At 42.0% G+C, this 14,635-nt stretch overlaps 1 protein-coding gene across 3 annotated transcripts in view; it reads right to left on the bottom strand.

Annotated features, from left to right (window-relative positions):
* Positions 1–14,635, bottom strand: part of THOC2 (THO complex 2) — a 56,231-nt gene that overhangs the window by 28,448 nt on the left and 13,148 nt on the right. For all 3 annotated transcript variants that reach the window (XR_004425834.1, XM_033137937.1, XM_033137938.1), the window contains exons 3-11: positions 13,650–13,741; positions 12,040–12,091; positions 9,461–9,531; positions 7,922–8,043; positions 6,618–6,751; positions 6,039–6,205; positions 4,831–4,923; positions 3,463–3,618; positions 1,844–2,016 (exon numbers count right to left, since the gene is read on the bottom strand). Coding sequence is in view for 2 of the 3 variants with exons in the window: in XM_033137937.1 (XP_032993828.1) it covers positions 1,844–2,016; positions 3,463–3,618; positions 4,831–4,923; positions 6,039–6,205; positions 6,618–6,751; positions 7,922–8,043; positions 9,461–9,531; positions 12,040–12,091; positions 13,650–13,741 (1,060 nt within the window). In the remaining variant the exon portion in view is untranslated. The remainder of the gene's footprint in view (positions 1–1,843; positions 2,017–3,462; positions 3,619–4,830; positions 4,924–6,038; positions 6,206–6,617; positions 6,752–7,921; positions 8,044–9,460; positions 9,532–12,039; positions 12,092–13,649; positions 13,742–14,635) is intronic.

Below are 14,635 nucleotides of genomic sequence, written 5' to 3'. Positions count from 1 at the left end.
GCCTTCAGATGTCTTCTAAAAGTCTGGTAGTTGTTGTTCTCTTTGACATCTGGTGGGAGGGCGTTCCACAGGGCAGGTACCACTACCGCGAAGGCCCTCTGCTGGTTCCCTTGGCACTGGACCTCAGTGTCCAGGCAGAACGATGGGGGTGGAGACGCTCCTTCAGGTATACTGGACTGAGGCCGTTTAGGGCTTTAAAGGTCAGCACCAACATTATGAATTGTGTTCGGAAACGTACTGGTGTTATGTGGTCTCAGCGGCCGCTCCCAGTCACCAGTTTAGCTGCCGCATTCTGGATTAGTTGTAGTTTCCAGGTCACCTTCAAAGGTAGCCCCACATACAGCACATTGCAGTAATCCAATCGAGAAATAACTAGAGCACGCACAACTCTGGCGAGACAGTCCGCAGGCAGGTAGGTTTTCAGTCTATGTACCAGATGGAGCTGATAAAAAGCTGCCCTGGACACAGAATTGACCTGCGCCTCCATGGACAGCTGCAAGTCCAAAATGACTCCCAGGCTGTGCACCTGGTCCTTCAGGGACATAGTTACTCCATTCAGGACCAGGGAGTCCTCCACACCTGCACGCCTCCTGTCCCCCCCCAAAACAGTACTTCTGTCTTGTCAGGATTCAACCTCAATCTGTTAGCCACCATCCATCCTCCAACCGCCTCCAGACACTCACACAGGACCTTCACTGCCTTCACTGGTTCAGATTTGAAAGAGAGGTAGAGCTGGGTATCATCCGCATATTGATGAACACCCAGCCCAAACCCCCTGATGATCTCTCCCAGTGGCTGCATGTAGATGTTAAAAAGCATGGGGGAGAGGACAGAACCCTGTGGCACCCCACAAGTGAGGCCCCAGGGGTCTGAACACTCATCCCCCACCACCACTTTCTGAACACGACCCAGGAGGAAGGAGTGGAACCACTGTATAACAGTGCCCCCAGCTCCCAGCCCCTCTAGATGGGTCCAGAAGGATGTTATGGTTGATGGTGTCAAAAGCCGCTGAGATATCCAGCAGAACTAGGAAACAGCTCTCACCTTTGTCCCTAGCCCGCCGGAAATCATCGACCAGTGTGACCAAGGCAGTGTCAGTCCCATGATGAGGTCTGAATCCCGACTGGAAGGGATCCAAATGGTCCACTTCTTCCAGGCGTGCCTGGAGTTGTTCAGCAACCACTCGCTCAATCACCTTTCCCAAGAATGGAAGATTTGAGACTGGGCGATAGTTGGCCATATTGGCCGCATCTAAAAATGTTTTTTTAAGAAGCGGTTTAATAACCGCCTCTTTAAGTGGGTCTGGGATGGCTCCCTCGCAGAGAGAAACATTCACCACCCCGAGAAGCCCATCGCCCAGCCCTTCCTGGCTAGCTTTTATAAGCCAGGATGGACAAGGATCAAGGAGACAGGTGGTTGGTTTCACTCGTCCAAGCAGCCTGTCCACATCCTCGGAGGTAACAGATTGGAATTGATCTCACGCAACTAGACTAGACAGGACTCTTAGCATTCTCCCACCCTGGCCCTGCTCCCACAGTGGAGTCTACCTCTTCCCGAATCTGAGTGACTTTATCTGCAAAAAAACTTTGCAAAATCATTGCAGGAGATCATGTGGCCTGTACTGGGCCCTGATGAAGCAGGTGGTTCTGCTAAATTGCGAACCACCTGAAAAAGTCTCCTGCGGCTGTTTTCTGCAGATGCAATAGAGGCGGTGAAGAAAGTCTTCTTCGTCGTCGCTACCGCCACTTGGTAGGCTTGACATTGAGCTCTAACCTGTGTGCGGTCAGATTCAGAATGAGTTATCTCATTCCCAGTGCACATATCATCTATTCAATTTCTTTACCTTCGGTAGAGAGGTTCAATCATCACATGAAGAAGCTGACAAAGAGCAACAGCAATAGGTTTGTGTGAAGTTGCATAAAATGGAGGCATCTGGTCCATAATGTTTTGTGCATGTTGCCAGTCACCAATTTTTAACATTGCTTCTAATAAGCCCAGTTTCTGGTTATCAGGTGGCTGAAAAGATAAGCAGGCATGCAAGGTTGTTTAGTGCAGAGAAACTTTTACCCTCCCAAGGTAAGAGGAAGAACTACCTTACCCAAGCACACTATACAAAAGAATGTAAGTCTCACCACCCCACCCCTCCTCTCCCCTCTCTTCTTCTCCAACCTTATACAGTGGTACCTCTGGTTGTGAACGGGATCCGTTCCAGAGGCCCGTTTGCAACATGAAAAGAGCGCAACCTGAAGCAAAGTATCTGCGCATGTGCGTGGCGTGATTTGGTGGTTCTGCGCATGCGCACACGCCGAAACCCAGAAGTAACCAGTTCCGGTACTTCCAGGTTTGGCGCGTTTGTAACCCGTAGCGAACTCAACCAGAGGTATGACTGTACTGTACTCAACACTAAGCTCTCATAACAAATGTAACTGATCTGTAAGAAATACTGTACAACCTGAAAAAAATAGGTAAGGCATGTACTTTTGTAAACCAAGAAAATCTTTAATAAAAATGTATTTTTTTATAAAAATAGCTGCAGTCCTATGGTCACTGGGAGGATGTTTCAGACCTCTCTGAGTGTAGAGAGAAATTTGCCATCAGAAGAGAAACCTGACCTTGTGAAGCTGCTCCTTGCTGCTATGGAAACCTTCACATCCCTTGCTTTACCGATATCAGAGCTTTAACCTCAACAGAAGTATAAAGAAGGCTTGGCTGAGGGCAAACTGGAAAAATGACCCCTGACATGGCCACAAAATGGAGGGAAACATACCAGCCCTGGAGCTGGTATATTTATTCTCCTTCCCACTGTTTCCAATGGGAGCAATATTGCTAAGGGAAAAATCAAAACCTTGGAAATAGGCTCAATACTGCCACTTTGTTCCTGCTTTTGCTCTGCTGCCACAAGCCCAGTGGTGTGTTTGGGGAAACTGGATTGTCCGCCTTTGGTTCTCCCCGCCCTGCTGATGCATTGTTCTGTAATTCTGCAAACACCCGCATACTGGTTTTGAAGCCATACAAAACTCTTTCCCCGCCTGCCCATCTACTCAGTATTGCCAGCTCTGTCTCAAGTCATTCCTTCCTCATTATCTGCTACCTGATCCTTTTAACTAGAAATTTGACTTTTGTCATTCTGCACGCAAAATATATGCTACACCACAGTCTCTCTTTAGAAAGCATCTTTTTTTTAAAAAGATGAATATAGAAAACAGATAAACAGATATAAATACTGAATTTGAACTGTTCATTCTAATCACAGAATTTGGGTTTAATGGGCACACAGCTTATCAGATTTGTCCAAAAGCTCTGAATTAGTTACAAGGGCTTTTGTTTTTCATCAGCTGCACATCCACCTCCCCAATCTCTCGGCAAAACAGATTTCTGTAACTGCAAAAAAATGGTTCTGCTCAACTGAGGTGTCTGGATATCTGTGCTAGATTAACAACTCTAAATATCCTTAGAACTTACTTTTTCTGTTTTCTCCTCTTCCTTTTCCTTTTCCTTTTCTTTCTCTTCAGTCTTTTCAGAAGATAATACAACCACTGTAAGTTTCCTCACAATTAGTTTGGCTTCTCCAATTTCTCGCTTATGTTCTTCAATAATAGTGTTGTCTGCTGGAAGGAGCTAAAGACACAATTTGGAGATTCTTATAAATAAAGGTGTTTTACTTAATTGTGAATAAATATGCCTACTGTAATCTTCAGTAAAACTCCCCAAAACAGATACCTGAAATACCGGAGCTGAAGATTATGAAATTGAGAACAAGTACTATGTCTCTGGGCTACATCCTTACCCCTCCCCCCACGTGCCCACTTCCAAGTACATATATGGTTTTAGTCAGTTCCTCATGATGTCCGAGCCAGAAACCAGTTTAAGCCAGGGTGGATAAAAATCAATGGGTTTTTTTTATTTAAAAAAATGGATTTTTTAAAAATTTAAATTGGATTTTTTTATTAAGGGTGAGGCGGGGCAGATTGATGCAGAAAAATTCAATCTCATATTTCATGTAACAAAAATGAGTCAAGTAAAAAAAAATTGCTTTATGCATGGCATAACTAATCAGAATTATTATAGCAATCAAAAGAACCATTAAACTTAGAAGATAATGAGAATATAATGACTTGAGTAAAAAAAGGGGGGGTTGTATCATTCTGCCCCACCTACAGGGCACTCTGATACAAAGCGTAAATTGTATGAGAATTTCTGTGCACATTTGCATTCTGGACTGTTACTGTAGTTGGTTATGGTAAGTTTATCTCAGTGTTATATCTCAGGAGAAAACCAGGATCTTGTATGTTTGTCTTCCCCATTGTAGAAGATAAGGCAAGCGTTGATTTCAAGGATGTTGTTTTGCAGTTGCCAAAAACAACATCTCAAACATCTTCTATTTATACTTTTTCTATTGACTTCAGTGGATACACTGTGCAATAGAAGCTAAATGTTAAGTATTTTTTATAAGCATTTTGTTTAAATTACTATTTTTTTGACTACCTAATGTGAGTACTTATACAAGTTTTTCCAAAGTTTTGTTTTTAAATGGATAGGTGTTTGAGGAAAGATTAATAAAAGTTTTGATGTTTTGTTAAGAAAGCCTGCCATAAAGTCTATGATATGTGTGAAACACTTAGTTTTGCTACGTAATTTAGATTTTAAGTAACACATTGTAAGGCTGATTACGATCTCTCACAATAAAAATTGTTTTTTCCCCATTAAATTTTTGTAAGTAATTACTATTAGTAATGAGATACTGTTGTGTTGGGTTTTTTAAGACACAACAATCTCAATAAAACTATTTCATATGAGCAGTTTTCACTTCAATAAAAAGTAGTAACTTACATGTACATAAAGGTCTTCCAAATCTATCAGATTGCTTTGCAAAAGTACTGCAGCAACTCTATACAAAGAAACAGGTGTTTCTCCATTTGGCTCCTAAAAAAGAAAAGGATAGCTTTAGAAAGGCAGTTCAGAGTGTTACAGAACATTAGAGGGTCCTCCATTTTAATACAAAGGTAAAGAGGGCAGAGGTTTAACAGAGAAGGCGTCTCCATGCAAGAACTTGCACAGTGGTGCAATGAATCAGCTGTTATATTACCACTGCTTAATCTTCTGACAGTTCAATTTTCCTTAATTTTTTGTGATAACTTCTATAATATGAAGTTTCTGCCAAATTAGCCTAGTATGACTGCAAAAATAAATAAATAGATCCATTGGAGGAGGGATCACAAGAGGAGAAGACCAGAACAAAGATTATTACGTTCACCTCTCCCTATACCCACGTTTTTCATCTCCTCCCTAGAGGCAGTTATAGTGACAGCTGCCCCTCTGTTTGAGCCAGAAACTGTGAGCAATGGCTTCAGAGGCAAAATAGTGTTGTGATAAGGATCAGCCATCATGGGGACATGTCAGGCTCAGAAGATAAGAAAGATGAGATCATCTCCCAAGTACAAAGCAATGCCATCACTGGGGAGGGAGAAGTTTGCTTCATCTCCCTTTTGGCACTTCCAAACATATCGAGAGTTGGGTTGGGTTGGGACTGTGATAAGAGAATGCACGGTATGATGTCCTCTGTGCCAATTTCACATGGTTTTATGCTTAAAACTATTCAGCACTGATTTGCAATCTTAATGCAAAAACACTCCATTAAATATGTATTAAATTTATCTCAATGTACAAATTTTCAAAACATTTTATCCTAAAATAAGCATTCTTAAATGTATTTTTTTACTGCTTAAAGACAAGACCTGTATAAAACAATTTGAAGCAGTGGAAAACACAAAGGATATTTATAAGCTGATCTGCATAGTAGCTCATTAAGAAGCATGAACATTTAATGCTATGAGGCTATTAAAACCTTAGGTCCAAGTAAACAAAAAAAAGTTAGCCATGATTACCTTTTCACACTCAACTCAATGAGGCTTAAGTACAACTAAGTGGATCCAACACTAAATTATTTCGACTTATGTTTCATATTAAGAAAATAAGCATCAGGTAACTGAAAAACACACCAATACCAATTAATTTTAGACTACTAATACCTGCATTACCTGATAAAATTTGAATTTGAATCCAAGGATATGGCAGAGTGTTTGAGGTTCACACATATACATGTAAGATTCTATCAATGGTACAAAGAATTCATCATATTCTGGCCTGCATTCATAGACTTCTAAAATAATATCCAACACTCTGTTGGGATCAAGGTTGAAACACCCTACAAAAAAAGATTTAAAAAGTTATCACTGCCTAAGAAAACTAAAACAACCCTTTTAGCTGTATCAGAAAATGTTTTCTATCAATTCTAAACAGAAATTTATTAACTGTCTTTCATAATTAGACACACCAATATCAGTATATTTACAGGAATATGGAATTTGCCCTATGTCTTTACAGTACTAGATATCAGAATTAAGGGTTGTTTCTGACTAACTTAAGTTACAGTGGGCCTCCCTTAGAAACTATAGAGACATGGCTAAAATTTCAGTTAGGCTGAATATTCAAAACCAGGGAACATTCTTTTTTGGGGGGAGCAAGTGTTTATAAATTAAAATTAGCACTGGGTTAAATCCAAGACATATCATAGCTATCCAGGAAAAATGACCAACATGCCAGTGTATTCGCCTTACCTATTAAAGATTTGATATTTTCTAAGATCAGTTCACTAGTGATATTGCCAGATAAATCTTGGCCCAGTTCAGCAATCAGTTTTGCATAACCTTCATTCTCTTCTCTTAATAAATTGAATTTCTGTTGCTTATAACTACAGAAATAAGAATAAAGAACAAAGATAACATGTTTACATTTTTAAATTAAAGCCAGTACTTACAGTAATACTAAACTGATCATATCTGCATTTATTTCTCTAGGTTTTCATATTATGTTTCCATAGATGTGAAACTTAATTCAATTTAAGAACTGGGTCTATTTAACCCAGGTAGAGAGAACCTTTGGCCCTCCAGATGTTTGCTGAACTACAACTCTCATCATCTCTGGCCCTTGGCCATGCTTACTAGGGCTGATGGGAGTTGTAGTTCAGCAACGTCTGGAGGGCATAAGGTTCCCACTCTTGATATACAGTAACTCTACTGTTACTGTATATAAGCTGCTTAAGTGTTCTTAGTTTGCTTGAGTAGCGAGTAGTGAAACAAACCAAATAACGGCTGTCTCAACCCAAAAAAGTATTTGTGGTTTGCTCCTGAATGTAGTTTGTTGGTTCAGACACGAAGTCTGCTGCTCCATGTTTTGTTTCACCGCTTATAATGTAACAATGCATCAACTTGTAGCTTCAGCCCAGCATGCTGAATGTGGCCGCTGAGAAAGGTTATTAGCCTAAATGCTTCAAGTCTTTGGCTAAAATGCAGCCAGAGAGACACATACCGTAGTACATAATGCTCAAGATGAAATATATGAAATTTTCAGATATTTGAAGGGCTGCATTTCCTGATCTCGCAGTGCAGAAACCTGGTGCCCATGTATAATATTATGAACACAGAACCATTTAACATTAATTCCAAAATAAAAAGTGAAACTTAGTTTTGAAACAGGGCAAGGTATTCCTACAGTCATGAGATACTTCCATGTCAAAGATGACGAAAGGTTTGGATCCAAAATTCTGTGTATGATGTTACACACACACATTAGTGCTTTTCACTATCACACAGACACCACACAGAAAGCCACTACTTGAAGACTGGTAAACTTCTCTATACAGTATAAGCATTTAATAGATGCAAAATAATGCAGCTGGAAGAAGCAGTTTGCAATTCCCATCTGCATACATTATTTCAGTGAGCCCCAGGTATGTACAAGCGGCTGTTTGGACTGCAGCCACAAGCTCTAAAATCTGATAAGACAGGAAATAAACATTTGGACAAACTTAATATTTTAAAAAGCTGTTGGAATACACTCAGTTGGAACTTTTTGTACTTACAAAAGTTTTGTCTTGATTTTCACAGATTTCTGATTAAACTGCTGAGACTGCTTGATCAGCCCTAATGATTCTAATGTTTCTGGATCCAGACGTTCTTTTAGTATAGTATCTGAAACCAAGTACTGAATGGAAAAAGAACACAATAGACATTATCTATTGCAGCATCTGACCTTTGGTTATCTTACAATGAAAACAAAAATAATTCACATTAAAGACATGAAGATTCAAGCCTGGTGAAAAACCTATACATGCAGCTGTACTGCTTCAGGCTGTGCTCATGCGACTGAACATTTCTTGGTACAAAAAAACCTTCCTAGCAAGAAAATGGGAGCAGGTTTCTAGCCTAGATTTCTCTCTATAACATGGTATTTCTGAGAGAGAAAGAGAGAGAGAGAGAGAGAGAGAGAGAGAGAGAGAGAAACATTCAGTCACTTGGAACCCCACTTACAATCTAAAGAGGCACAGCTCAGACACAGGTTTAGCAGTGAACTGAGAGCTCAAGGGGGGAAATTCTACATTTCACTTGTGCAGAAATGTATAAATTCCACAAGAGGGCAGCAAAATGAACTGGAGACTAACTGCCATCTTTTCACAAATGGTCTCTCATATACCGTATTTTTCGCTCCGTAAGACACACTTTTTTCCTCCTAAAAAGTAAGGGGGAATATCTGTGCGTCTTATGGAGCGAATGGTGGTCCCTGGAGCTGAATTGCCCAGGGGCCAAAACCAGATACTGCTTTTTATTTTACAAAGAGAAAAGGGGGTGTTGAAAGGATCCCACTCAGCAGCTGATCAGCAAGAGATCGGGAGAGAGATAAGAGTCCCGACTCCCTTTCAGCCCCACCCTCTTGCCCAGGCCTCCATTGTTGAATGTGCTGCAGAGGGAGGTTGTTTGTTTCCCCAGCTACATGTGACTGGCTGATTAGATTATCTGTCTGGAAACTGTAGAAAAGGCTCCCTTTCCTTTAGAAGCTGCAGAAATGTGAGTTGAACCCCATAAAAACGGGGCTTTTCCTCTTTGCTTTCCCCCCTTTGCAAATGGAATGGAGCTTTGCTTTTCTCCCTTTGCAAAAAAAGCTGCAAAACTTTTACCAGATCCTCAAAAAAACATGGCTTTTCCCTTTGCAAAAAAGCTGCAAAACTATTAGCCGATTCTCAAAAAAACATGGCTTTTCCCTTTGCAAAAAAAGCTGCAAAACTTTTAGTCGATCCTTTTAAAAAGGGCTTTTCCCTTTGCAAAAAAGGTGCAAAACTTTTAGCTGATCCTCAAAAAAAACAGGGCTTTTAGAGGAGGAAACCCCCCCCCCCAATTTTTTTTTCTTGTTTCCTCCTCTAAAAACAAGGTGCACCCTATGGTCCGGTGCGCCCTATGGAGCGAAAAATATGGTAAATGCATTAAATCTGGGTAACGAAAATGTAGCTAAAATGTAGGGATAAGCAATCTAATTATACCCTGCATAGAAATTTTGACATCGCCACCTAAAACTCAACATAATCCTTTTTTTAAAAAAGCAAAAAATATACAGAAGCATAACTTACCAAACATGCTGACACCAACTGCATAAACTGATCCCGTTTGCTTTTTTCTTCTAAGCAACTAGTTTCAATATCTTAAAAAACAACACAGGAGAGGAATTGGTGTAACGTATCAACAATATTTGCCTGATTTCTGATTCTTCTGTTCTGTGGTTTTTCATTTCAGAAAATATCCTGAAAATACGCCTATCAAACAACTACCCCAGAATTTAGTGTTTCCGGAGTAGCTGTTTGATAGGTATAGTTGGCTCATAGGAATAGTTGACTATTCCAGTAATAAGGATTGATATTAGAGGTTTCTTATTAAATAAATATAAAATTAGCTCATTCCCCAAGCCTAAATTAAAATGCTATTTCCTGTAGTTTTATTTTAAATAAAGCCCAGGATTACTTAATAGTGCAATCTTGTGCATGCTTCTTGAAAAGAAAACATCACTACATTCAATAAGGCTTAGTCCTACGTAAGTGTGCACAGGTATGCCAACTGCAGTCTAATGATACTAACTCTTGTGGCTTGGGGGACCTAGCCAGATGGGCGGGGTACTACTACTACTACTAATAATAATAATAATAATAATAATTCACAGATCTAATCACACATTTGTGACCAAGTCTCAAATCCAATCATTATTTAGCTCAGGCCTTGATAAGACAGAAATAATTTCAGACATAATAATAATAATAATAATAATAATAATAATAATATTTATTATTTGTACCCCGCCCATCTGGCTGGATTTCCCCAGCCACTCTGGGCGGCTTCCAACAGAAACCAAATACAACAATATCAAACATTAAAAACTTCCCTAAAAAGGGCTGCCTTCAGGTTTTTTCTGAATGTCAGGTAGTTGTTTATTTCCCTGACCTGTGATGGGAGGGCGTTCCACAGGGCGGGCGCCACTACCGAGAAGGCCCTCTGCCTGGTTCCCTGTAGTTTTGCTTCTCGCAGTGAGGGAACAGACAGAAGGCCCTCGGCGCTGGATCTCAGTGTCCGGGCTGAATGATGGGGGTGGAGACGCTCCTTCAGGTATACAGGACCGAGGCCGTTTAGGGCTTTAAAGGTCAGCACCAACACTTTGAATTGTGCTCGGAAACGTACTGGGAGCCAATGCAGATCTCTCAGGACCGGTGTTATGTGGTCTCGGCGGCCACTCCCAGTCACCAGTCTAGCTGCCGCATTTTGGATTAATTGCAGTTTCCGGGTCACCTTCAAAGGCAGCCCCACATAGAGCGCATTGCAGTAGTCCAAGCGGGAGATAACCAGAGCATGCACCACTTTGGTGAGACAGTCCGCGGGCAGGTAGGGTCTCAGCCTGCGTACCAGGTGGAGCTGGTAGACAGCTGCCCTGGATACAGAATTAACCTGCGCTTCCATGGACAGCTGTGAGTCCAAAATGACTCCCAGGCTGCGCACCTGGTCCTTCAGGGGCACAGTTACCCCATTCAGGACCAGGGAATCCTCCACACCTGCCCTCCTCCTGTCCCCCAAGAACAGTACTTCTGTCTTGTCAGGATTCAACCTCAATCTGTTAGCCGCCATCCATTACAACCCGCCTACATCCAGATTTGTATCATATTTTCTCTCCCCTGCAATGTTTTAACACGACTAGCAAACACAACTATAAAGAGAATCTATCTGCAGTTAAATTTTATGGTAATTTTATGGTAGCTAGGAACTTATGCTTTTGGAAAGGCATTTTATTCTATTAGCATAAGCATATACAGTACTCAGATGTTGCTGCAGAAACTTGCTTTACATGTAGAGTGGTACCTCTGGTTACAAATGCTTCTGGTTATAAACGCTTCAGGTTACGAACTGCGCTAACCTAGAAGTAGCTGTTCCTGGTTGCGAACTTTGCCCCAGGATGCGAACGGAAATCACGCGCCAGAGGTGCACGGGCAGCGGGAGGCCCCATTAGCAAAAGCACGCCTCAGCATTAGCAAAAGCACGGTTTCAGCTTAAGAACGGACCTCTGGAACGAATTAAGTTTGTAACCAGAGGTACCACTGTACAAGTAACAATGTAAACTAACAAATATGTGATTTTTGGACTGCTTTTCTGTACAAAATACTTATCTAAGCACAATGCTTGGGTAGCAAATTTCTTTTCAATATCTGCTAAACCAAATTAAAGTAGCATGTTGTAAGAAACTGGTTAAAAAACAGTCCAAACAACAAAACGCCACTAGTACTGCAATGTAAAGTTGTCCTGTTCAAATTTCCATCCAGACCTGTTCTCTTTTAGGACACTTTTCCATTCTGCTTCTCTCCCCTACTGCCCTTTTGCTCATCAATAGACATGCAGCATTTCATAATCACTGATCATTGGACTTGTGTGGGTGAGTTCTCCCCATCCCACCCCATTTGCTATACTCCCGCAAACCTTGAGGTTTCTCCAAGTAGTCCCTCTTGTATCTGAATGGCCCTGTTTTGGCTACATAGTCATCAGCACTAAGCACTTGAGCTTGGTATCAGAAGAAGTGATTATTTCAACAGAAGTTAACCTTATCCCTTCATGGTGACCTGGGTGCTACATACTAAATGTGACAATGCTTCTGAAGGTAAAGGAGGGGTGGGCTTACCTAAAATGCAGAATACATCTGCCAGGATGGAGGGCATGTCATCACGAAATTCCTATTAAAAGAAAACAGTTTGGTGAGTACATTAAGTATGTTTTAATTGAAAAATCACAGTGTCACCCCAACAGCTAAGGAAAACTGATACAACTATTTTTGGTTTTTATCCAAAGAGCAATGGCAAACTGCCTCTGCAGTATAATCCAGAGGTCATCAGCTATAAGCTATTATAAAACACAGGCTATTTAAGAGCAGTGACTACAAGAAACACCATTTAAAGCACCAAGTGAAATCCCCTTCACTCTCAAACTCAAATGTAGGGCATGAAACTGGTTATATTCTATGTTCTGAAATCCCACTGATTTCAGCGGAGAAGTTAAGTATGAACAAGTGTTGATCCTGTAGACATCAATAGCACTTAAACATGTGCTGAATTAGCTTGGCTCAACTGTGCCCTTAGTTGTTTTAGACCAGGGGGTCAGCAAATTATTTTTGGAGGGGGCCGGTTCACAGTCCCCCAGACCTTGTGGCGGGCCGGACCACGCACATGCAGCGGAGGGGGCCTCTCTCTCTTCCCCTCTCTCCCCCAGCCCCACTCCTCCCCCTGCCTACCTATGCTGCTGCCGTTGGCACTGCGCTCTCCCAACCGCAGCTCCTGTGCCTGCCCTCGTGAGGGCTGCTTTCAGGCCGCTCATCCCACTGCTGCCGCCAACAACAGCCTCTGCCGCTCGCAAGGGCAGACACAGGAACCATGGTTGGCAGAGCATGCCGCATCACCTGTCCCAACCGCGGCTCCTGTGCCTGCCCTTGTGAGGGCTGCTTTCAGGCTGCTCATCCTGCCACTGCCTACATCCTCTGCCACTCGCAAGGGCAGGCACAGGAGCCGCGGATGGGAGAGGTGCTGCACTGCGCGCTGCCAATCGTGGCTCCTGTGCCTGCCCTTGCGAGCAGCAGAGGCTGGCAGCGGCAGCGGCAGCGGAACAAGAGGCCCGAAAGGGCTGGCTGGCTCCGGAGAGGCGCTGCCCAAAATGGTGCTCAGCCAACTCAGCCCAGCCCCCTTCCTCCACTATGCAGGGCGGTGAAAAGGGCAGGGAGAAACCAGGAGGAGGGAGGGAGGGAGGAGGTGCCGCGGTGTGTGAGAGGGAGAGGGAGGGAATGGTGCCAGGGGGAATGGTGGCGCCAGGGAAAAAATTAACGGAAAAAATTAACAAACAGAATCATCAATCCACGGAATGTCCGCAGACAAGATCCTGAGGGTAATTGGGCCGGATCCAGCCCGTGGGCCGTAGTTTGCCGACTACAGTTTTAGACTAAGAATAGTGACCACCTAATTAAAACACAGAAATGAAAATTTAATCATAAGCCACCTCATTTTTTCTGCTCCACAAAGCTTAAATAGTATAATTACATCAAAATGAATCAGAAACAGATTTTGTTATTAGTAGACAGCCTGACATTCAAACCTCCTACTTAGAACATTCTGCCACAAGGAAAAGAATTATGGCAGAAAACCATTCTCCAACTTGTCCAGTTTCATTTGGAAATTTAAAACAGTGTTGAAATAAGAAGGCTAAGCAAGAAGTTTTTGGTAACAGGTACCACAAAAATATACTTACTATTACATCATTAAAGACACTGGATGCTTGATCATGCTTTAGGTTTCCCTTGACAACATGGTATGCAAGCTCATATAAAGCCTGCTGGATACCTGCAAGACATTTGGGGGGGGGGGGAGAAGCTGCGCTGAATAATGTAATTTTAAACTCTGAGGAGGGTATTTTATAGCATTCCTATACAATAATTTCACAGAATTCCTTTTGTTATTTCCAAATATGTTCAAATTATGAACATAACCAAGATAGATTTCAATCCAATTCCTATTTGCTGAAAATGATTTCAAGACAGGTTTTTGATAAAAGGTGAAAAATGCCTAATATATACCGGTAAGTATCAGAGCAGTGTGCTGTTGCACAGTTCCTATTACTTTCAAGAAGGCTTGCAAAAGGGAATGTTCCAACAGACTGTGCAAGAGCTCTGATCCAAAAGTAAACAAATTTTATCTATTACACACTCAATGATCTCTTTTCAAGTTTATCATAGTAACTATTGCAACAAGAAAACATCACTTAAACCAAAAAGTGCAAAGAACTGTGATCCGCTCACAGTACTAATGGATAAGTTTAATTTAACTCATTTTGAACCTTTTGCACCGTTACTTCATCCTCAAGACACTTCTGGAGGACTGAAGGAAGCCCCTCACACTTATCAACAGTATCCTACTTCCTTCTACCATAGGCAGAAGCAAATTAAGTAGGCGTACCTCAGGTTTATATGGGATCAATTCCAATCTGTTACCTCCGAGGATGTGGACAGGCTGCTTAGACGAGTGAAACCAGCCACCTGTCTCCTTGATCCTTGCCCATCCTGGCTTATAAAAGCTAGCCGGGAAGAGCCACGTGATGGGCTTCGCGGGGTGGTGAATGCTTCTATCTGTGAGGGAGCCTTCCCAGACCCGCTTAAAGAGGCGGTTATTAAACCGCTTCTTAAAAAACCATCTTTAAAGGCGGCCAATATGGCCAACTATCGCCCAGTCTCAAATCTT

Source organism: Lacerta agilis, chromosome Z, assembly GCF_009819535.1.
Source record: "Lacerta agilis isolate rLacAgi1 chromosome Z, rLacAgi1.pri, whole genome shotgun sequence".
Classification (NCBI taxonomy): domain Eukaryota; kingdom Metazoa; phylum Chordata; class Lepidosauria; order Squamata; family Lacertidae; genus Lacerta; species Lacerta agilis.
The sequence above is the reverse complement of the archived record's forward strand: the minus strand, read 5'-3'. Positions and strand labels throughout refer to the sequence as shown.